General features: G+C 49.3%; 1 protein-coding gene across 1 annotated transcript in view; it reads left to right on the top strand.

The window, feature by feature from the left end:
- Window positions 1-24,184, top strand: part of ALPK2 (alpha kinase 2) — a 122,862-nt gene that overhangs the window by 66,397 nt on the left and 32,281 nt on the right. The window contains exons 4-5 of the mRNA XM_068993670.1: window positions 14,377-17,713; window positions 23,807-23,954. Coding sequence (XP_068849771.1) covers window positions 14,377-17,713; window positions 23,807-23,954 — 3,485 coding nt within the window. The remainder of the gene's footprint in view (window positions 1-14,376; window positions 17,714-23,806; window positions 23,955-24,184) is intronic.

Below are 24,184 nucleotides of genomic sequence, written 5' to 3'. Positions count from 1 at the left end.
TGAAGAAGAGTGAGTTTAATGGAAAAGAGCATATTAACTATAGGGCTTCCCAGGTGACTCAGCGGTAAAGAATCCACCTGCTAATGCAGGAGACCTGGGTTCAGAAGATCGCTGCAGAAGGCAGTGTGCCCCACTCCAGTATTCTTGCCTGGGAAACCCCATGGACAGAGGAGCCTGGCGGGATTTCCATGGGGTCACAAAAAGAGTTGGATACGACTTAGAGACTAAACATTCCTGAAAGCACAGGACCCTCAGGGAGGTTATTAGGTAGATCAACTTCTTTTCAGAAGTAGAGAACCAGACTCTGAAGGGACGAACGCTCCTGCCTCTGTCAGCAAAGGGACATGGAACTAAGAACAGACTGGATGTCTAGTCCTCTGCCCTGTCTCTTGAGTGCCTGCTATGAGCCTTGCTCCATAAGACGACTAACCCTGTCCTCTCATGGATCTCACTGTCCAGGGAACTTGGCTTCTCCTGAAGAAGCATCTCTGAATCTGATGGGGTAACTTACTGCGGGCTTAGGTAATGGTTCCCTGCTAGATCTGTACTCTTTCGGGGGATAGTTCTTGTTTAGCCAGAAGCTAAACCTAAGGACATAACAGCGGTCCTGCTGCTTACCTGAAATACAAGGCCTAATAAGGGGCTCTTCAAACCCCAGTCCTGCATTTTCTCATTTTTGGTGATAGCCATCCATGACAGGCAACCTGCCTACGTGTTGACGTTAAGATTTTCCAAGTGCCAAGGGAACACCACCCGTGTACACTTTGAAGCTTCGCTGAGTAGGCAAGTAGTGTAGCAACCATGTGACAAGTATTTCCTGTTTCTAAAGTTTACAAGAACTGGCTTCGTACCACGTATTGTCAGGGCAGTACGGTAACTGCTACTACTTTGGTTTTGGTTTTGCTCACAGGTTCTAGAAACTGTAAGGAGATTGACTCGCATGCTCTCCTAGAACCTGACTAAGGTATCATTTTTCCCTCCTCATTATCCAGTCTGAGATCTGCAGAGAAGCTTCGGCCTGTGGGAAGTAAACACCACCACACCAAAAACCAACATCTGGGATTCACTCTGTGGCCTCTGGGGAGGCTGGGGGAGGGGAATCGAGGAACTCAAGTGGGTCTGGAAGCTCTTAATTCTTCGCAAAACTGAGTTGAGGGGAAAGGAGAGTTACTGGGTGAAAGAAACCAAAATTTTTCTCAAGCCCAGTGAGGACTATTCAGTTTAGAGGCTGTCAGCTGCTGGTCTTGCCTGTGTGGCTGTGATGATTTTCATTTGCATGGACCAGCTCTGTGAGCCTCCAGAACACTGCGGGACCAACTGGGGGCCCACATGCTGACACAGTGCAGCCTTCCGAAAAGATGGGGCACTTGGTACACAGAGGCAGGAGAGGCAGCCGTGAGTGAAGCCAGACACGAGCTGGGAATTGGGCTGGGGGGCATTCTCCAGCCCACTCTCTCCCCTGGTCCTCGCTGGGCGCCCTCACTGGCTCGTCCTGCCTCAGTCTATGTATGTGTCCTTCCCCCTAATCAGCTCTCCTAGTTGAGGCAGATCTTAGAAGCCTTAGGAGTCAAAGGGAAAACATGGTTTCAAGTGGAAGGTGAGGTTTAAGCCCCACTTCAACGTTTGTATTGTTTCCATGGCAGCAGGTCATGGGACACCAAGGCGAGCGGAGGCCAGGAGATACACTCAAGCCCTCTCGTTTTACAGTGGAAGAAACCGCCTCAGAGCCAGTGACTTCGCCAGAACCATTGCCCACGAGGGAGTGCTTCCAGGACAACACCTGGGTTTTCCGAGGCCTGCTTGCTCCATCACCCTGCTCCCCTTTCCTCTCACCTCAAGTGTCAGGATGTTTGGCACGTAGCGGAACACCCAAGTGTCCAGAGATGCTTGGTGGCGTGCAAGAAAAATCATTAGCCTTCCTGACTCTGCTTATGTTTGTGTGTGTTCCCCAGTGGCTCAGTGGTAAAGCATCCGCCTGCAGTGCAGGAGCTGCAGGAGACATGGGTTCAATCCCTGGGTCAGGAAAATCCCTGGGAGGTGGGCACAGCAACTCACTCCAATATTACCTGGAGAAATCCCATGGACAGAGGAGTCTGGTGTGGGCTACAGTCCATGGGGTCACAAAGTCAGATACAACTCAAGCAACTTAGCACATATGCGTGTGTATGTGAAAATCAAAGCTCTCTTCATCTCCCAACAAACTGTCAGATGCAGGAAAACAAAACTGTCCACGGGGAAGGAAGACAGTTGCTTTTCTGGGCTGTTATGCTTTGAGAAGGACTGATGCTGAAGCTGAAATTCCAATGCTTTGGCCACCTGATGCGAAGAACTGACTCATTTGAAAAGACCCTGATGCTGGGAAAGACTGAAGGTGAGAGGAGAAGGGGACGACAGAGGGGTGAGATGGTTGGATGGCATCACCGACTCAATGGACATGAGTTTGAGTGAACTCCAGGAGTTGGTGATGGACAGGGAGGCCTGGCATGCTGCAGTCCATGGGGTCACAAACTGAGCTGATGCTTGGGGAGTTTACCATGAAATGGTCTCATGTGTTAGAATAACTGGTATATTTCTCTTTAACATGACCCAGTCCTATAGGCACACATTTCTGTGTCATTTTGCAAACATTAAATGCTTTAATGTAAAAGCGCTTAGAGCAGTGCCTACTGAAGGTTAAGGGCAGCTCAAGGCTTGGTGATCATCGTTAGTGGGGTGGTGCTGTTCTTCCATCACCTGAGATGCACAAAAACGCAAGCTCCTGGCTTGTGCCCTGGCTCATACCATGTTACCAGGCAAAGATAGCTCTGTGCACAGAGCCTGTAAGCTCTAGGAAAGGGTGTATGTACATCATGGAAACCCAGTCCTCTCCCAGGAAATCAAATTGGTATTTCAAAAACCTGACTTTCCCAAGAAATCGGGTAGGGTGGCAACCACTGCTGGCTGAAGATTACCTGTCTCCAGGGAGAGTCTGAAGGCAGGAGAAGGGGACGACAGAAGGATGTGAGATGGTTGGATGGCATCACTGACTCATGGACGTGAACTTGAGCAAACTCTGGGAAGAACAGTGAAGGGGGAGAGGGAAGCCTAGTGTTCTGCAGTCCACGGGGTCAAAGAGTCGGGCGTGACTGAGCGGCTGAACCAACAGCAAGAAGGGTCCAGAATGAAAACTGGTCAAATGAAGGAGGTGTTTCAGGACTGGAGGTCTTATTTTTTGGCCACGCTGTGCAACTTGTGGAATCTTAGTTCCCCAACCGGGGAGCGAACCCTTGCCCTCAGCAGTGAAAGTGTGGAGTCCTAACCACTAAATCACCAGAGAATTCCCAGGATTGGGGATTTCAGATGTGGGACCTCCACCTTGTGTTTTCACATTCACAGCCTTAAGTGAAGCTCATTTCTGGATATCCTAGCAACTTCTAAAAATAAACTCAAGTTCTTGAAATATTCTGGTTTGCCTTTAAGCTTTCTTTGGCTAGGGGACCTGGGCTATTTTCAGTTCCACGTCCCCAGGTGGTATGGATTTGATCTATCGGATGACAAATGACGCCAGGCCCATAGTGAGGGCTCAGCAGATAACTTGGGAAAGGTTAGCCGTGGGCGAGGCTGCAGCCAGCCAGGAGGCTGGGGAGTGGGGAAGCTGCCATTTAAAGATTCCTGGAACTGCAGGGGGAAACTGGTGTGCAGACAGCTGTTGGAGGTTGTGGGGCTGTTTGTATCTAGTCCAGATAAAGAGGAAAGAACATTCAGGGAGCGTCTAAAAAGAAAGAAAATTGTTGCATGCCTGGGAGGACATGGCGGCCTATGGCAGGAACGCCCAGCTGAAGCAAAGATCTAAGGGGCTTAACTCTCCTGGCTCTGGATGGCTGAATGTGGCCTTTAGAACCATGGCCTCTCCTTTGATCCGTCTTCTCACATTTCCGTCTTCCTCCCCCACCTCTTACTTCAAGTTCACCTTGCCCCAGGCCCTATTGATCCCCTGGCACTTTGGCCAGCTCCCAAGACGTGAGGTCCAGGAGCCACACCCGATGCCCCTTTTGACACTGTCCTTCAGACTAATCCCTGCCTGAAGCTGCCCAGTGCCTGCTGAAGGGCTCCAGGTGAACCTAATGTGCCTTTTCTTTTATCCTTCAGAAATATACTTTCCTCTAGGATCAGTTAGGAAAGCTCTCAGCTGCAGTTAATAGCATAACCAATGACCAGTGGCCGTAACATGAGGACTTCTCATTACCAAGAAGTCAGTGCGTAGAAGGACTTAATATTGATCCAGTGGCTTAAGGATGGCTGCTATCTCCCAAGTCCATCCTTTTTGCTCCACCAGCTATAGTGTGACTTTTCATTCTTGTGCTGGTTACCTCATGACTACAAGGTAATTATTGCAGCACCAGGCATCACATCTTCATCACAGGAAGGAAGGGGTTAGGCAAGTTACCCATGATGTCTGTATCTTTACTTATATAAGAAAAGCAAAACTTCCTTGAAAGTTCCTTATTGGAATCCCCCTTACTACTTAGCCAGAACTGACCCCCGGGCCCCCTCTAGCTATGCAGGAAACTGGGAGGACATGTGGTTTTCCAGCTTCCTGTAGTTGTAGGTGGCAAGGGAGAAAAGGGGGTTGAGCCTGCTGTTAGTCAACCAGAAGTGTCTACCATATCTGCCCACTCTAATGAAGCAGAGAAGTCTCCTGTGATTGCGCTGGAAGTGTCCAAGAATTATCTTAAGAATTGATGTGGAAGACAGCACCCTCTGGTTTTTTGCACTGCAGGAATCTTCTCCAAGTGAAAGAAGATTCAGTGATGATTTTTCCACTCCTGGAACAGAACTGTTTAAATTCCATCCATTTGGCCACTAGCAAAACTCGTCAAGAATTGCTATTTATCTTTTCCCCTGTACATCTTGTCTCTTCAGCTGGATTATAAGCTATCTGAGAAGAGGGATCTTATCTCATACCACCTTCTATTGTTAGTTACTCAAATTAGTGTCATGCCCTTTGTGGCATCCAGGACACGCCCACTAATGAAGATAACCCTCGAACTTCATGGGGTGGGTGAAGAGACGACACACCTTCCATGGAATCAGAGACACACCTAGGAGGCAGAATTGTTTGGAAAGGCTAACAGATGGAAACAATGTGTTTATGGAACCCAGCATGTTGGCTAGAGATGGGATTGGAGGCTATTGTGCAAGCAGGGTGTAAGTTTTCAAGCTGCTTTTAAAATCAGGTTTGGGGTGTTACTAAGTTTGGTCTACCCTTCCCCCTCCTTGTATTCATTCATGTTCATTCATTCCACAGTAGGGTCCCTGCTAGGTGCTAAGGTTCTGAAAATTCAGCAAAGAATAACACATTCCTACCCTCAGAGCTGTATATTGTTACCTTGCTTATTTAACTTATATGCAGAGTACATCATGAGAAAAGCTGGCCTGGAAGAAACACTAGCTGGAATCAAGATTGCTGGGAGAAATATCAATCACCTCAGATATGCAGATGACGCCACCCTTATGGCAGAAAGTGAAGAGTGTTAGGCAGGGTGGTCGGCTCAACGAGGTGCATAACAGCGCTGGGGACCTGAGTCATGTTTCCTGTTTTCTTGAAGAACATTCCTTAACCAAATAAGGAAAGATGTCTATATGCGATAGCATAAGGAAGGCGTTGCATGAGCTCATTCTGCCTGTCCAATCAGGTATCGCCAAGTACCCTGTAACTGAGATAAAGAGCTGACCGTATATAAACCGCCATACTGTTTTGTTCGGGGCTCTCGTCTGATTCCGCTGCATCGGATGAGGCTTGAGCCCCTAGCGCGCTAGAAATAAAAAATTCCCTTCTTGCTTTTGCATTACCACGGTGGACTTGTTCGCTCTCTCGGTTGGTTTGGAGACACGGGCTCGGTGCATAACATTTGGGGGCTCGTCCGGGATCTCCGGCCTACTGGGGAGGACAACTCTCCTGGTAGAAGAGAATAATCTCATTAGGAGTTGAGAGCTCTGAGCACCAGTGCTAGCAGTGCAGAGGCCTAGATTAAGTCTGGGGCCCAGTATCGTACTGGGGAGGCATCTAGGTGTAAAGTCAAGAGGTAAGCCCAGCGTAAGGCCGGGTCCCCGGTAGCAAACCGGGAGGGCAGCTGGCACTGAGGACGTCCTGATGGTAAGACACTTGCAAGTAGAGAAGGGGTCTCCAGTGCTATCAAGGAGACTGAAAGTAATATTGAGAGTTGGAATCTGTCTGTGTCGTTTCTGTGACTCTGTCGGCACTGTCCGTGTGAGTCTTGTTGTCATTGTCCGTGTTCTCTGTACCCATGGGGCAACCTACTTCTACTCCACTGTCTCTGATGACTGACCATTTTTCTGATTTTAAGTCTAGAGCTCAGAATCTTTCGTTACTGGTGAAGAAGAGCAAATTGGTGACTTTCTGTTCTGCCAAGTGGCCCACCTTTGACGTCAGATGGCCACAAGAGGGAAACTTCAAACCCCAAATTATCCAGGGAGTTAAAGACGGGGTGCTTACCCCTAGTCCTGCCGGGCACCCAGACCAGACCAGACTCCCTACATTCTGGTCTGGCAGGATCTAGTGAGAAACCCGCCGGAATGGCTGAAACCCTTTGTTCTCGCTCCTTCTAAACCTCCTAAACCTCCCCGTCCCTCTTCCCCGACTCCAACCTCGCTAAACCCACAGGTACTAGTCATGAAAGCTTCTGAAGAAAAAGAAGAAAAACAGGATGAAAAAAGACCTAAGCCGGTGTTCCAGGAATCTTCTCTGTTGACCGTATCGGGCCTTGGGTGCATTGCAACCACATACGCCCAGCCACTTCAGCAGAGCAGGAAGACGCTAAAAAAGAATGGGAAGCGTCTCTGCACCCGTCCAACCCCCGGAGGCTGAAGCTCCGGCGTCGTCGACAGGACCAAGGCAACTCGTCTGGACCGTCTTATGGATGACCATGTTACTCTGCTCCGAAGCTGCCAGCGTGAACCCGCACTAACCCGTCAAAATCACCTGGAAACTGCAAAATGGACTAACACGTGAGATGCTTAACTCCACCACCGCAATACATCCACCAAATACTTGGTGGCCAGACTTATACTTTGACCTTAAGCCGGTGGTAAATGTACCTTGGAAAAGGGGCTACCTCCGGAATCATGCATTCTGGGCATGTCCAGGTGCACCCAGGCACAACTGGAAGATCTGTTGGGGGATACAGGACTCTTATTGTAAATCTTGGGACTGCGTAACTTCTAATGATGGGTCGGAGACTCCAGGGTATAGACGGTGGGATGTAGGAAATCAGGACTTGCTTAACTTCTCATTTGTAGGACCCATACCTCCGTACTCCAATTGGGAAAAGGGTCATAACTTTGCCCAGGTAAAAATAAGGTTTAACATTGACAAAGCAAAAAAAGAAAAGGCCTGGGTCAACGGGATATCATGGGGGCTTCAGACCAGAAATGACCTGACTACTTGTAAATGGGATCATTGTTGTAAGTCAAGTTTTAGAACCAGTACAAATGTATAGTATCAGTCCAAACCCCGTTGAACAGGTCCATGCAACTCTCTACCCGACAACCTCCCTACCTACATCCCAGGGACCAACAAAAGACCCAGAGGCAGGCCCCCTTGCTAAACTTGGACAAACAGATCCACTATGGAAATTAGTAAAGGCAGCTTATGCTACCTTAAATCAAACCCATCCTGAGGCAACTAAATCCTGTTGGTTATGTTACAACTTAATTCCCCCTTATTACGAGGCAGTAGGCCTCAACGCCTCTTAGGACCCTGGCCAACGGCACCGATCCTCCCCAATGTCGATGGGGAGAACGAAAAGTAGGCCTTACAATGAGAGAAGTGTGGGGAAAGGGACTATGTATGGGCAAAGTGCCGCCAGACGGATCCTCATTGTGTGCCCTTACTGTTGAACTCATGAGTTTGCCGGTAGCCAGGTGGTCAGTTCCACAGATGGGAGGATGGTGGGTGTTCTCTCACACTGGGTTGACTCCCTGTGTACATAGCTCCATTTTTGATCCTAAAAAAGAATTTTGTGTTATGGTGGCTGTGATACCAAAGATACGGTATCGACCAGAAGAAGTTGTATATGATTATTGGGCCCACAAATTGACTCTTATTCAACAAGAAAGGGCTTATAAAGTTAAGAGAGAGCCCATTACTGCCTTAACCATAGCAACTATGTTCCGTCTGGGAATAGCCGGGGCCGGAACTGGAATAACAGCTTTGTCCATGCAAAGTCAAGGATTTAACTCTTTAAGAGCAGCCATAGATGAAGACATCACTCGTATAGAACAGTTTATTAGTCATTTAGAGTCATCTTTAACTTCCCTGTCTGAAGTAGTTTTGCAAAATAGAAGAGGGCTAGATCTGCTATTTCTGCAACGGGGGGGGACTTTGTGCCGCCCTAGGAGAAGAATGTTGTTTTTATGCAGACCGGACTGGAATAGTTAGGGAATCCATGGCCAAAGTGAGAGAGGGGCTAGCCCAGCGTAAACGAGAGCGTGAGGCTCAACAGGGATGGTTTGAGTCCTGGTTTCAACAATCCCCCTGGCTGACTACTTTAATCTCTACCCTGCTAGGACCCCTGATAATCCTTCTAATAATGCTTACGTTTGGCCCTTGTATTATCAATAGACTTGTAGCCTTTGTAAAAGAGCGCATTAATACAGTACAGCTGTTCGTGCTTCGGCAGCAATATCAAACAGTATCTCAGGACCCAGAGGAGGATTCCTCTGTATGATCTAAGAACAGGGGGGAATGTTAGGCAGAGTGGTCGGCTCAATGAGGTGCATAACAGTGCCGGGGACCTGAGTCATGTTTCCTGTTTTCCTGAAGAACATTCCTTAACCAAATAAGGAAAGATTTCTATATGCGATAGCATAAGGAAGGCGTTGCATGAGCTCATTCTGCCTGTCCAATCAGGTATCGCCAAGTACCCTGTAACTGAGATAAAGAGCTGACTGTATATAAACCGCCATACTGCTTTGTTCGGGGCTCTCGTCTGATTCCGCTGCGTCGGATGAGGCTTGAGCCCTAGCGCACTAGAAATAAAAAATTCCCTTCTTGCTTTTGCATTACCACGGTGGACTTGTTCGCTCTCTCGGTTGGTTTGGAGATACGGGCTCGGTGCATAACAAAGAGGAACTAAAAAGCCTCTTGATGAAAGTGAAAGAGGAGAGTGAAAAAGTTCACTTAAAGCTCGACATTCAGAAAACGAAGATCATGGCATCTGGTCCCATCACTTCATGGGAAATAGATGGGGAAACAGTGTCAGACTTTATTCTTTGGGGGCTCCAAAATCACTGCAGATGGTGATTGCAGCCATGAAATTAAAAGACGCTTACTCCTTGAAAGAAAAGTTATGAGCAACCTAGTATATTCAAAAGCAGAGACATTGCTTTGCCGACTAAGGGTCTGTCTAGTCAAGGCTATGGTTTTTCCTGTGGTCACGTACGGATGTGAGAGTTGGACTATGAAGAAAGTTGAGCGCTGAAGAATTGATGCTTTTGAACTGTGGTGTTGAAGACTGAGAGTCCCTTGGACTGCAAGGAGATCCAACCAGTCCATTCTGAAGGAGATGAGCCCTGGGATTTCTTTGGAAAGAATAATGCTAAAGCTGAAGCTCCAGTACTTTGGCCACCTCGTGCGAAGAGTTGACTCATTGGAAAAGACTTTGATGCTGGGAGGGATTGGGGGCAGGAGGAGAAGGGGACGACAGAGGGTGAGATGGCTGGGTGGCATCACTGACTCGATGGACGCGAGTCTGAACTCCAGGAGTTGGTGATGGATAGGGAGGCCTGGTGTGCTGCGATTCATGGAGTTGCAAAGAGTCAGACACCACTGAGCGACTGAACTGAAACTGACCGTCAGAGCTTGTGAGGAAGCTGATAAGTAAGCAGTCATAAGAAGCAGGACCACTATACTCTCCTACTCGATGTGTCTCAGCAGTTCAGAAGTTCTGGATTTAAGTTAGTAGAGGGCATTCCCAACCCTTGGGTGGGGTTTGTTTTAATTTTGGCTAGAAAACCTGAGTTGGAAGGGGCTTTAGAATCAGCTGGGGCTTCCCTGGTGGCTCAGATAGTAAGGAATCTGCCTGCAATGCGCACGACCCAAGTTCGATGTCTGGAGAAGAGAATGACCACCCACTCCAATATTCTTGCCTGGAGAATTCCATGGATAGAAGAGTCTGGCAGGCTAAAGTCCAGGAGGTTGTCAAAGAGTCAGACATGACTGAGTGTCATTTCTCTACGGTTTTTAGAATCAGTCAGTCTTGGCTTAAAATCCGAGTTCTGTCATTGACTGTGGGACCCCGGGGCAGACGTCTAAACTCTGACCTCAGTGACCTCACATGCCAGTTCTCCGTTACTGCCTCTCAGGTCTGGAAGCACCCTTCAATACACGCTTGGTGATTAGTTTCATTCTCCCACTTCTCCTTTAAAGTAAGCACCACGTGAAGCTCACAGTGGAGGTGGGGGAGGAGGAGGCTTTCATCTTTGCAGCATGGGTCAGGGGTCGGGGAGACGGCTGCATGCTCGTCCTGTAGAGCTGGCCGCAGCCACAGGACCCAGACCCTGGTCCATCTGCAGCCTCGTAGCCTTGGCCTGGATGTGACTGCCCTGCAACCCTCTCTACTCTGAAACCACACTCTGCAGGGCAACCCTCCTGCTTGCACCAGCATCCACTGTCTCCTGACGCAGGCCTCTGTCATTCCTTCTCACTGTAGCCCACCCACCCTCAGAAGGCCTCTGCCCCTGCAGGTCCCTGACTCCCTCTGACCACTGGCGCCCTGTCTACCCACGGAAGCGTGTGGTGTATGGCTCACCCAGCAATTCCAGACCAGCAAATTCTCTGCTACCTGGTGGCCTGATTACACCTTTCCCGGCTCGGTCTGTGCCCCTTGCAAGTGGTCCCTTCTCAGGGTTGTCCCTCCCTTAGGGCACCGTGGGCTTTTCCAAGGTCTCCCAGCTCTTCCTCTAATGCCGTTAACAACTCTTGCTACTCGGCTTCCATTACCTGACCTACTGCGTGGTTTCTGTTTCCTGATTGGACCCAGGGTATTGAAATCAGCGAAGAAGAGATGCTAGCGTCAGTATCTCATTTATTTTACCCCTCGAATGAGAAAGCTGGCATAAAGCCTGCAGAGCGCTGCTCCGCTCCTTAGAGGTGCTGTGTCTCTCGCTGCAACCATGACTTCTTTTCACAGAACAAGGGAAGCGAGTGTCAGTGGGTGCCAGGCACTTGGCAGGATAGTGCTGATATGCGTGTGGTTAGCCTTAGAGGAAGAGACGAGGGTCAGAGAGGCTAACGTGGTTACAAGGGGTCATGTGTGCAATGTGGGATTAAGCTGAAGCCGAGGTGGCTAGCCCTCTGAGTCCACACACCATGCTGGGCCGAAACCCTCGTCCTCACCTGAATGAGAACAAATTTCCTACGTTAACAATCGCCCAAGTCTCCCTGCTCACTCCATGATGAGAATAGCTGAGCAGCAGGAGAATCATTCGCTGGAGTTCTTTCGTAATGACTTAACTAAGAGAGTGCCTCCTGAGAGAAAGGTCTGACTCATTCGAAAGGTGTGAGCCTGTGGTTTCCCTTTCTCTGAGCTGGCCTCCGAGGAGCCTGACCTTGAAACTGATGCTGTGAGCCTCGGCAAGTATACATTGGGCTGTTAAAATGCCACTTTGAGAAAAATCCCATGGGTTACAATGTGGACTAAATGGTTCATCAGTAGTAGGACCAGTTTGTATGGCCGGTTGCTTGAACCTAACGTCCCAAAGGCCAGCGGTCCTTATTTGCTGATGCTTCTCCAGTCCCTAGAGCAGCTTGGTATATCAGTTCAGTTCAGTTGCTCAGTCGTGTCCGACTCTTTGCGACCCCATGAATCGCAGCACGCCAGGCCTCCCTGTCCATCACCAACTCCCGGAGTTCACTCAGACTCATGTCCATGGAGTCAGTGATGCCATCCAGCCATCTCATCCTCTGTCGTCCCCTTCTCCTCCTGCCCTCAATCCCTCCCAGCTTCAGAGTCTTTTTCAATGAGTCAACTCTTCGTATGAGCAGGCTAAAGTACTGGAGTTTCAGCTTTAGCATCATTCCTTCCAAAGAACACCCAGGACTGATCTCCTTTAGAATGGACTGGTTTGGCCCTCCTTGCAGTCCAAGGGACTCTCAAGAGTGTTCTCCAACACCACAGTTCCAAAGCATCGGTTCTTTGTTGCTCAGCTTTCTTCACAGTCCAACTCTCACATCCATACATGACCATAGTGCTCAGTAAATATTCCAGTGGATGAATTCTACATGGTCAAGGATTTGCCATGTTTCTCTACACATGGGGCTTCACTAGGCTATTTTGAAGTAGGGTTTTATTTTAAAAGGTAGACAGAGGGGCACGAGTGTACGGCAGTAAGTAGGAACATGACTCTTCCATAAATCAAGGCATGACACACCACGGCTGCAACATGCCAGGGACCGAACTATCCTAGTCAAAGCTTGCTTGTCCCAGGTTCATCTTTCCCAGGCGTTAGCCTCTTAGCTATTGCCCATAACTCTGATAACTAGGAAAGTATGGTAACATGCCAGGGAACAACACAGTGCCTTTTTAAACTGGAGCCCTTTGGAAAAAACTGTCCAGTGCCTGGCAGGGAATTCTACACATGGTATCTAATCCATCCATAACTGGCTGGCACTGATGTTGTGATGATGGCAAGATCTTAAAATAAAGGGCTGACATAGGTGGTGGAAACTCCGGCAGGGGAGGAAGGCTCAGAAGAGGGTCTTGGTGTTTTTAATCAGATAATCACCCTACACATCTCAAATCATGACTGGGAAGCTGCCCACACTTTCTATGCATAATCATTCAGAAGGTTTGTGCTGTAGCTCACAGAAACTGAACCAAATTAGTAAGTGAAAAGAACATTCTCTACATGTTATAGGTATTATAGAGGGAAAAACATGAACACAAACTCCTGGACACCTCAAAAAAAAACCTTGCTTGCTTACTGGAAATTTCTTTTCCCACTTCCATTTATCACAGTGGAAAATATATAGACTGTTTCTCTATAGAAACACCAGGATGTGAGCCAGCAGTGGGCCCTGCTTGTGGTTAGTCTCTTAAAACAGTTGTCCCCAGAACAGAAGCAGACAAAAGCCCAAAGTCTTTCAAACTTAGAGGTGTAACGGGGTGAAGTTGGGCAGATCTGACTCAGCTGGTGTGTGGTGTTCAATACTGGTTCCTTCACATGTTTATGGAGCCCCTGCTAGGGACAACCTGTGTCTCAATGCAGAGTGGGTGCTCCCTGCACGTGGACACTTTGCCTGTCACATGTCCCCATCACCTGGGATTCTTTCTAACACACTGGGGTGAAAGTCGCTCAGTCCAGTGCTTTGCGACCCCATGGACTACACAGTCCATGGAATTCTCCAGGCCAGAATACTGGAGTGGGTAGCCTTTCCCTTCTCCAGGGGATCTTCCTGACCTAGGAATCGAACTGGGGCCTCCTGCATTGCAGGCAGATTCTTTACCAACTGAGCTGTCAGGGAAGCCCAACCCTGGAGGTGTTTGTTAAATGTTTGTTGACTCAGCAAATGGTTCTAGCACCCATGGAGTTCATAGCATAGGAAGCCATACAGAATTTCTTGTTCAGTTAGCACTTCTACACCAGTAAAATCTGAGGTAAATGAAAATTTAACTTAAGGTAGCCTTAAGGCAAGAAAAGATGAATCACTGGTGGCTGCAAGCAGTATTTCAAGACTTTTTAACCTACCTGGGGCAGGAATGATGGGCAGTGCCAAAGACCAATCATAACGCCACTGCCTCATTAGAGGTGGGTTCAAGGGCACACCTCCTCAGTAATCAACCAGCGAGCTGGCCTCAGGGGACAAAGATTGCTCTTTGCGGCAGGGGGCATGTGTAGACCTAGAGCCGATTCATGCTGATGTTTGGTAGAAACCAAGACAATACTGTAAAGCAATTATCCTTCAATTAAAAAATTAAAAATTGCTCTTTGGTACTTTACAGGCACTGCATGTTTTATTTATGATCATGTGAAGTTTCATTCTGAAAAGATTCACATGAACTCCTGTGACTTAAAAGTTTAGCAAATAATTTACCATAAATTCCATATTTTTTCCTGGGAAGGAAAAAAAAATCGATTGTCAGGTGGCCTTTTACTTATAATGGGGAATTTGAGGATCCCTTGCAACACAAGAGTTGCATTTCTTCAAGATGTCTCACGACTAGAGAGTTCGGGAATTACTGCGTAGATCTCAATTATTCCTTCTACTCGTTGTTAACTAGAGTCATCGAGGATTAACACTCTTGGGATTGCAGTTTAGGCCCTGTTGTGGATCTCCCAGGAACAATTCTATTAATATCACTTTTCATCTTCTAGGTACAAATTCAGGAAACAGTCAGGGAGCGAATCTCTCTCGGCCACATGCCGGCTTTCTCGGAGCCTACTGGGGAGGAGCCTACTTTTCCTGGGACCACAACAGAGTCCCTCCCCAACTTAGGAGGGATCGACAAAGAAAGTGCATCATTGGCGGAACACCTGGAGGTAGACGGCTGTACCCAAGGGGCACGGCATGAAGAAAACCGAGGTGGCAACACGCTCGGACCTTCTGCAGGAGACCTGGGGCGTGCGCCGAGCATCCCAGAAGCCAGCGGTGAAGCCATGTCCCCCTGTGAGCTGTCGGGGCCTCCCCTCCAGCCCCAGGCTGCCTCTGTGTCCCCTGAGTTTGTACACACCATCCCCGCCCTGGAAACCATGTGCACTGGGCCAGGGGACGGAGTAGCCGCATGTGGCTCGGAGCGTCTTGAAGCAGGTGACCAGGGAGCATGTGATACTGTGGGCTCTCCGGTTGGAGCCCCAGTCGGTAAATATTTGCCTCAAGAAATGTGCTCCCTGGACTTAGAGCTGGCAGGTCAAAGCGAACTGCCTGATTTATGTCCTCCCGATGACAAGACTCTGGACGTTCTTTCTCAGACACGAGGTCCTGAGCCTCCCCAGGCTACGTGCGGGAGCAGTGACGAGAGAACCTCTCCCGACTCCCCTCTTTTCATCAGCACTTTCACCTGGAACATCTCACAGAAAGCCAGTAACGGTGCCACCGGGGAGCATCTAGCCAACATAGAGGGCTCCGCCTCCACGCCGGCCTCCATAGTGAAGGCTGGCCAGGAGAGGCTGAGCCCCAGCCACTCAGGGGACCTTGAGGAAAGATGGCCGCTAGCTCCAGAGAGCAACTCTTCCGTTTGGGCCAAAGAGGAGGGCGGTGACGAGAACTCTAGCTCCGGTGCCCCGGACCCAGCAGACATACCGGCAGGTCATAGTTCAGTAGCAAAGTTTCCTCAGGAGAAGCCCACAACGCTAACTGCTAATGTTGAGTGTGCTGAGGTGACGGGGGCGAATGGGGACACGTCCGCTCTTTCCGTTGCCCCGAAAGGCCACCCACCCAAATCCCTTGCTGTTTCAGCTGCTGGGGTCAGCCCTGCAGGTGGCCCTGAGGAGAGTTCACCTCGGGCACCAGATGGAAAGACTTCTCAACTTCCTTCCAATGTACAGTTGGCTCATGTTTTTAATGGCTCCACAATCAAATCTTCAAGAGAGCTAGGACACATGGGTCTCAGTGGACCCGGAATCCATGTCCAAGTTCCTCAACTCCCAGAGGGAGAGGGTTTCTGTAGCAGTTCCCCTCTTCAGACTGGTAACCTGTCTAGAAGGAAGAGCCAGACCGGGCACAGAGCACACACCAGGAGCCTTGAAGAGAATTTCCAAGAAAAAGGAAGTGAAACGGCACAGAGGGTCCAGCAGCATTCTCCTGATGATAATTTCCAGGAAACTTTGCCCACGACATCTGTCGGACAAGTGGAAACAAACTTGGTGCCCTCGGACTGCTCATCAGCCAGCTCCACAGAGAGAGGAGGGCAGAGCTCGGGCAGTCGTGTGTCTGTGGTGGCTGAATCTACAGTGAAAGATGACAGTCAGCCTCTGAGCCAAGTTCCCCCTCTCTCTAACGTCCTTCTGGACGAGTCGAAAGAGAGCAGTCCAGGATGTTGGGAAGCGGGTAAAAAGCTGAAGATCATAACTCTAGAGGCTTCTGTTCCAGAAACCTGGCCAGTGGGACAGCTGACAGATTCTGGGTTCAAGGGGATGGATGCTGGTCTCATTCCTGACAGGATCCGGGCAATTCCTGATGTTCTAAAGGCGGGTGCTGCCGTGCCTAAACCGGGCCCCTCTAAGACAGCATCAGCCTGCAGTCCTCAGGTAGAGTATAGCTCAGCAATTGCTAATAACCGAAAAGTCCATAAAAGGGAAGAACGAGCTGGCTGTAAAAGTTGGAGTTGTCTTTCCTCCCAGTATCTGACCCAACGCAGATTCCTGGAGTCATCTGTGGACCCTGTAGAGGGAAAGAAAGTCTGTGTCACAGGCTTGCTCCCAGAGGCTTTCAGAACTGGAAGGAAGGAAAATGCTAACCAGGTGAGCCAAAATCGAGATGAAAACCGACTCAAGAGGGATCGCCCCACTTTCTTTAAGCAGCTCCTGTCCTGCCCTAACATCTTGGAGTCCTCTGTGGACCCCACTGATGAAATGAGTGTGGGGTGGGCCAGGATGGAGCCACCAGAGCCTTCTGGGTCCACACTGGGGGCCACCAGAGTGGAGAATAAACCGAAGGGGGGACACTTGGACCAGAGACTGGAAATCCAGCCTGCCATTGTGCAAGTTCCATGTCCCCAGCAAAGTGGGGAAACCCCTCCAAGCGAGAATGGCACCAACCAAAGCCAAGGGGACCGTGTGGGATGGGGGGCAGGACAAAGTCGCCAGGACGGAGCAAGGGGGGACGTGCATGCTGCCATCTCGGCAGTCCCGAGCCCTGTGCAGGGTGGGGAGGTGATGCCAGGGGGACGCATCAGAAGCCGAGTACAGGAAGGCGGGGAGAGGCGCTCAGGGGGGCCTGGACCCAGTAAAAGCAACGGAGCAGCATTAGTTTCCCCCGCTCTAGCTCTCTCTCGCCGTCTTGCCAGGGTGACCCCCCCATCTGTTGGAGTCACTACTCGCAGCTTCACAGCTCAGAGTCATGACCTCCGTGAGGAGGACTTCATGGAGCCCAGAAACCACGAGCGTGCCTCTTCTGACTCAGAGGAAAGGCGAGCTATGAAGAGGGAGTGGAAGCAGGCGCCCTCTTCCAGTGGTCTCACCAGGGGGCCTTTTACGCCCCCTCCTGAAAGAGGCATCACAGACTTTTCAAGAAGCCACAGAATTGAGGAACATAAGATAGAGGAGCCCCCCGCTGGGGAAACCAAACCCACAGGCACATCTGGTTTCCTGGCGGGGCCCCTGGCATCTGTTTCCAGAGAACGTGCTTCAGCGAAAGCTCCTAAGATGCTGCTGGACCCCTACCAACAGGACTCCACCCTGGGCCACGGGAAAAAGTCGGGGGAGGAGGAGAAGGTTGGCTCCATGGCGGCCCAAGCTAGCTGTCCACCCCCGCCAGCAGTGATGAAGTCACAGGAGGTCAAGGAGAAGCAAAAAACTCCAGGAAGTGGACACTTAGCTGAGGGGGTAAAGAAGAAAATTCTGTCCAGGGTGGCCGCCCTGAGGCTGAGATTGGAAGAGAAGGAGAACGTGAGAAAGAACTCGGTCTTTGAGAGTCCTAAGCCTGAAACGTCAGTCTCGCGCACAGATGAGAAAGGAGAGCCCCAGAGGCCACCTTGCCAGAGCAAAGCGAGAGGTGAGGGCTGTGTTGCTTCTTATCGCAGTTTGCGTTTGTTGACCTTGAGGGCAAGTTCGCGCATCCTCCTGAGCCCTTGTATTTAGGGTGCATGTCCGCTGGGCAGGCACTGGATGCTGGGACCAAGTGGTCTGACGTGTAGGCTGGTGGGTCTCAAACGTGAGTGACCTTGGGCTCCCCTAGGGGGCTCTTTAGACAGATCGCTCAGTCATGTTCAACTCTTTGGGACCCCATGGACTGTAGTCCTCCAGGCTCCTCTGACCATGGGGGTTCTCCAGGCAAGAATATTGGAGTGGGTTGCCATGCCCTCCTCCAGGGGATCTTCCCAACCCAAGGATCAAACCCAGGTCTTCCACATTGAAGGCAGATTCTTTACCATCTGAGCCACCAGGGAAGCCCATGAATACTGGAGTGGGTAGCCTATCCCTTCTCCAGGGAAACTTCCCGATGCAGGAGGTCTCCTGCATTGCAGGTGGATTCTTTACCAGCTGAGCTACCTGGGAAGCCCGACCTAGAGTTTCTGGTTCAGGAGAAAGTGCATTTCTACTGAGCTCCTGCGGACCTACTGGGAGCACCACTGATACAGGCTGCCTGTAGGTAGGCTTAACTGAGGGAGCACGTGGTTAGGATGCTTCCTGTTTAATTATCCTTCAAAACACAGTAAAGAAACAAGAATTAGCCTGCAGTAATCTAGGTGAGAGATGACTTGGACCAAGATGGTAGCGATGCATAGCAGTGACTAGTGATGACATTCTGTAGAAGTTTTGTAGGTAGGAACCACGGGACCCACTAACGGATGGGAGGGGAGGCTGTGAGAGAAAGAAGGCAAGGGTGACTCCATGATGTTAGCCTGAGCTACTGTTAAGTTACGGGGTTGCTATTTACTAAAACAGGAAGACTGGAGGAGGGAGGAGCTAGTTGTTCTGTTTAAAAAAAAAAAGTCCAAAAAGAACTTTTTTTAAGTGTGCAGTGTGTCAGGGCCCAGCGCTGAGGCCGGGAAAGGACCACAGTATCAGCCATCAGGGATCCCGAGGGTGGTCCTTGGAGTGCCGTGAAATTTGGGGACTTTAGTAACTGACATTAAGCTCATGCCATCTCTAATGTAGCCTTTGGATGTCTTTGAGGCAGTGAATTTTGTAATGTCTTGTTCCTTTGTTATGAACAAATGGTTTGTACTAAGAGGTTGTATCACAGCATATAAAAGGACTGAGCTTTCAGTCCCACTCCGACCAATATGGGCGCGTGCCCTCGGGTGCATCATGGCCTTGGTGGTGGTTTAGTCACTAAGTTGGGCCTGTCTCTTTTGCAACCCCGTGGGCTGTAGCCCGCCAGGCTCCTCTGTCCATAGGAATCTCCAGGCAAGAATAATGGAGTGGGTTGCCATTTCCTACACCAGAGGATCTTCCTGACTCAAGGATCAAACCCAAATCTCTTGTGTCTCCTGCGTTGGCAGGAGCTTTCTTTACCGCTGAGCCACCAAGGAGCTCGCTGGTTCTTTTAACACTGGAGGCCCTCAGAGAGGTGAATGGGAATTCCGTGGTGCGGGAAAGTTTAAAAACGATTTCTAGGGTTAAAACAGACCCCAAAGTTTGGGAAACCAAGTTTGCTCAGAGCGCAGTGTATCTAGGAGGTCTGAATGGGAGCTGAAGATTGCTGAGATGGGCAGGGAGGAGTTTGCTAGACTGACTCACTCCCACGGAAGAAGGTGTTGCAGACACAATGAGAGAGGTGTTCAGCCTTTGTGTGGCACTTCCGCATCAGGAGCTGTTGAAAGGCAGAAGGTTGGACTTAGGTTTAGAGGAGGAGAGGGACACTGATCATCCAAGTCCAGGTCTCTAACTTAATAGTTACATCTGAACCCAGTTACAGGCGACAACACGCGCTGTAATTTTTTTCATCTATTTTTGGCTGGGCGAGGTCTCCGCTGCGAGAACTCTTCTCTAGCTCGGCTCTCGGGCTACTCGGTGCAGCGGCTTCTCGTGTTGCGGAGTGCAGGTGTCAGTAGCTGCAGCCCACGGGCTCAGCTGCTCCGTGACATCTTCCTGGACCAGGGATTGAACCTGTGTCTCCTGCACTGGCAGGCGTATAATCTTTACCACTGAGCCACCAGAGAAGCCAAACGCTGGGGTTTTGGTGAGAGGGAGGGAAAAGTTTTATTTGGAAAGGAGATTGACGAGGCCAGTTTTAAGAGATGGAACGGTTCTGGTGTAGAGTACATTCTGTATCTTGCACTTGCAGCTCTTCATTGTGCTCACTTCCAAAGGCAGGGCAGGTCAAAAGGTGGAGAAGATGGCTGGGCTGTCCGTGGCCGGGAGGCTCTGTCCTCCGGGACGGGTAGCTTGGGCGGAACCTGTCGCTGCCCTGTGAGAAGAAATCTTTAGTGCATAGCGAGTGGCTGTATACTTTCTGCCCGTTATAATGTTACTTCAAATAAGATTAAAAATTCAAAACATCAACCAGTGCAGCTAACTGGTATAATTAGACCACGTGCTAAACAAGATTTACAGAAAAACTTTTAAGTACAATCCAGGAGTCTGTAACCATTTTTTCTGTTAAAAGTGGCGTGGGTTTTCTTTCAAATTTAAGTATAACATTTCTTTTCATCTCACCCTGCCCTTTGCGTCTGAAGTCCCCGGGGTCTCTGTTTCAAGTTTCAGACTCCTGGGGGCTCAGAGTCCTGGTAACTGCAGTCAGCTTTGCTTTGCTTGGGGGAATCGCATCAACGCCAAACTGCATCCCATAACCCAAGATTGCAGCCACCTCTTTCTGAGCTCTTTCCCACAAAACCTGGTAAAAGTCAGAAGAGATGGTGGCGACGTAACACGCCAGCCCTGGACTGGGGCACAATGCTGCAGCCCTCTAACGCCAGGGAGAGGCTCCTTAGCAGAGACCTCACTCCCCATCCGCGTCAGAGAGGCCCACAGCCTCGGCTGCAGAAAGGGACCACACATGAAACGACTTCCTGAAGAGGTATCCAACCGTATTCTAGTGATATGTTTCAAAACATTTAAATAGAGTGGAACTGTGCTTTAAAGAATAGAGTGGTTTCAGCCCAGGGGCGGCGTGGGTGGGAGTCACGTTTGGAATTGTTGTCTGTCTCCGCGGGAGAGAGGACCGACCAGGTGCTGTCGGAGGGTTTGATCTGGAGCTGCTCGACCTCCCCAGGGGCGAAGGGCTGCAGCCCTGGGAAGCACAGCCTTGGGGGCAGGGAGGCGGTGTTGGGTGTGAGGGGTGACTTGGATGACGGAAAGGACACACTGAGTAAACTTTGATACTCAAAGCTTAGTGCAGCCAAAGCTTTATCGTCACCAGGGGACTTCTCAATCCTTTGCCCTCAACCCTTGGCCAGAATATACACAGAAGATAAACCCAGCTTCCCTCTTGGGCCTCATTTCAGCTCCTTCATCTGTTTTTTTTCCCCCACCCATCCCACACAAAAGGGGGCCCTCTCCCAAAGCCCCGTGGCCGCCTGATCAAGCCTCTCTCTCCGTGACCCTCATTCAGCTCAGCCAGCCACATTATGCCTTGCCCTGAATCCCCCATCCCGGTTTCTGTCTTCAGAACCCACAGCCGGCTGTGGACAGGGCTGGCAGACTTAGGAACACTTAGGTGTCAGGAAATCCACCATGAAAGGTCCTGGAGGAAATGTGTCCCAAGTGGGGCGACGGGCGTGGTCAAGACCCTGGACCAAGATCTTGACAGCGGGGGTCAGGGCACCTGCGAGATGGGTTTTGTCATCCGTAGGACTCGGTATAGCTCATCTTTCTCCCGTAATATCGTTAGTGCCTGGAGAGACTCTCTAACTGAAGAATTCATTACCTGAGCATCCCATATTCGTTCCTGGGAAGAAAAATTAGCTTTTAAATACACATTATATAGCCAAGCTAATCTGCTGCCAAGAGAGGGGAGGCACACTGAAGATTTCACAGCAGTGGAATCTGAGGCAACAGAGAGACCACCTCCGTGTGGATGGCTTCTGGCTGTGGATTATATAACACAACCACAGCTGTGTAATTGTGGAACTTGGTGCGTGATAGACCACCCCCGACATGTCCAGTAACCTCACTACCTGCCCTGTTCTGACCACTTGGTGTTAGCCATCCTCCTCTGGTCTATGCTGCTGCCCAGTGGCTACCCTGAGTAATTACACATTCACCTGGTGTGCCAAGCTCTCCTCCCTGGTTTGGTTTTCTTCAAGATCACAATTTCCTGAGAGGGATGGATATTTATTAATACACATTGTCATGGCTAAGTCGTGTACCTGATTCTGCGATCCCATGGTCTGTAACCCACCAGGCTCCTCTGTCCTTGGGATTTCCCAGGCAAGAATACTGGAATGGGTTGCCGTTTCCTTCTCCAGGGGATCTCCCCCCCCCAGGGATTAAACTCGTGTCTCCTGCATTGGCAGGTGGATTCTTTACCACTGAGCTATCAGGAAAGCCCATTAACATTCCTACTCCTGTTATAATTTCTAAAAAATAAGGATTATAAGTTCACTACTAAAAATAGTTTCAGCAAAAAAATAGAATATCAAGTCTGTCTTGAATGAATTAGATAATCTGCCTTTAGACACACATGATCATCCATGATTTTAAAAGGTGACATTCAAAGAACCCTGAATGTCACCTAACCCTTGGCAGTTGTTTCTGTATTGCTCCTATTTGATTCAGGTAGACAGTTCTGCTGCTAATTGATAGCAGACATCACTGAAATCCATTAGGATATCTTCAGCAAAGACAACTGTGATCAAAGAGCAAGATGGATGAATGTTCTTCAACAAATAACTTACTGTTTGTTTTTTTTTAATACTTATCTGGCTGTGTTGGGTCTTAGTTGCACCATGTGGACGCCTGCTTGTGTCACGCAGGGATCTTTTCGTTGTGGTACGTGACGCACTAACTGTGGCTTGAGGGCCCAGTTGCCCCTCAGCATGTGGGGTCCTCCCAGACCAGGGATCGAACCCATGTCTCCTGCACTGGTAGGCTTGAATCCTAACCACTGGACCCCCAGAGAAGACCCCAGCAAATAACTTATTGTTGAGATGCCTTTTGTGCCTGGCGCTTAGCCAGGCTGCTTGGCTGGTCCAGGTTTCATCTTCCTCCCTAATCCCCAGCCCTGACGTTGACCTGGCTGTCATCTCTCAGCATCTTAGTCTGGCCAGGTTCTGTACACTAGGTGTCGACAGCCGTCCTTCCCATCCTTATTTTTAATCTCAAGTTCTTTTTCACCTTGTGTATTGCAGAGCTCAAGGAATTTTAGGTAGCAAAAAGTGGGACTTTTTTTTTTTTTTAAGAGCTCATATCCAAATTATACTAGCTGTCTTTAATAAATTTACAAAACCAGAAACTTGACAAATTAAGAGGTTGAGGAACCTTCAAATAAAGCCAACGGTCTTTTAGCATGCATTTAGTGGTAAATAGATGCTACAATTGCTTCATCATCTTTTTCTAAGAGCAGAGAAGAAATTTTCAAATTGGAGTCTTCATTGCTTCCTTAAACATTAGGGCTTACACGATTTCTCCCAAACTAGAAACAACACTGTTTAAAAGGTGGCACACGTCAAAATTAGAAACAAAATCCTAATGATCACGGAAGAGTCACTTTCTGTTTCACATTAAAGTAGATGTATTTCAGAGAGCAGTGTTTGATAGGCAGCCATTCCACATTGCCTGACAGGATTAACTACACCAAGACCTTTTCAAAATTGAAAAGCATGCTTATCGCTCCGTAACACTTTCAAAGCAAATTCCGTGTCTGCTCTGAGCATGCCAAGGTGTTTGTGAGTGTTAGTCACTCAGTCCTGTCCGACTCTCTGCGACGCCATGGACTGTAGCCCGTCAGGCTCCTCTGTCCACGGGACTGGGAGGGCTGAAAAGGGAGTTTCCTATTAGACTGACCTGTTCATTTCCTATCTGTTTAGGAAAGCGGCATCTCCCTTCAGACACTTGGTCTCCTCATCAATTAATGGAGGACAATAATAATGATCTGTCTCTTGGCTTTGTTGAGAGAATTAAATGTGATAAAGCAGGAAAGTCTAAAAGCTCTTCTGCACTTCTCATAAGAACACCGACCTACCAGTTTTCTCCTTTCCAGCTCCGGTATTACTGAAAAAGATCCAAGCTGAGATGTCCCCTGACCACTCTGGAAATGTAAAATTGAGCTGCCAGTTTGCAGAGATTCATGAAGATTCTACCATCTCGTGGACAAAAGATTCAAGATCGATAGTCCAAGTGCAGAGAAGGTGTGTTATCCGCCCTGGCCACTTTTCAGTTTATTTCACAACGTGGTTCTAAAGGAAAACAGTAAATCATAGGAAATGAAGGAAGGTCAAAGCAGAAACTCCACACCCACAGTGTCTAAGAAGAGAGACAGGGAAGAGCAGAGGGCTCTCTCCCTGCCTCAGCCATGAACCCCTTTCATCCTCTAGAAGCAGGGAAACCTGTCAATCATCTTCTAGTCTGAGGCTCTGTG

The sequence above is a fragment of the Capricornis sumatraensis genome, chromosome 21 (assembly GCF_032405125.1).
Source record: "Capricornis sumatraensis isolate serow.1 chromosome 21, serow.2, whole genome shotgun sequence".
Lineage (NCBI taxonomy): Eukaryota > Metazoa > Chordata > Mammalia > Artiodactyla > Bovidae > Capricornis > Capricornis sumatraensis.
The sequence above is the reverse complement of the archived record's forward strand: the minus strand, read 5'-3'. Positions and strand labels throughout refer to the sequence as shown.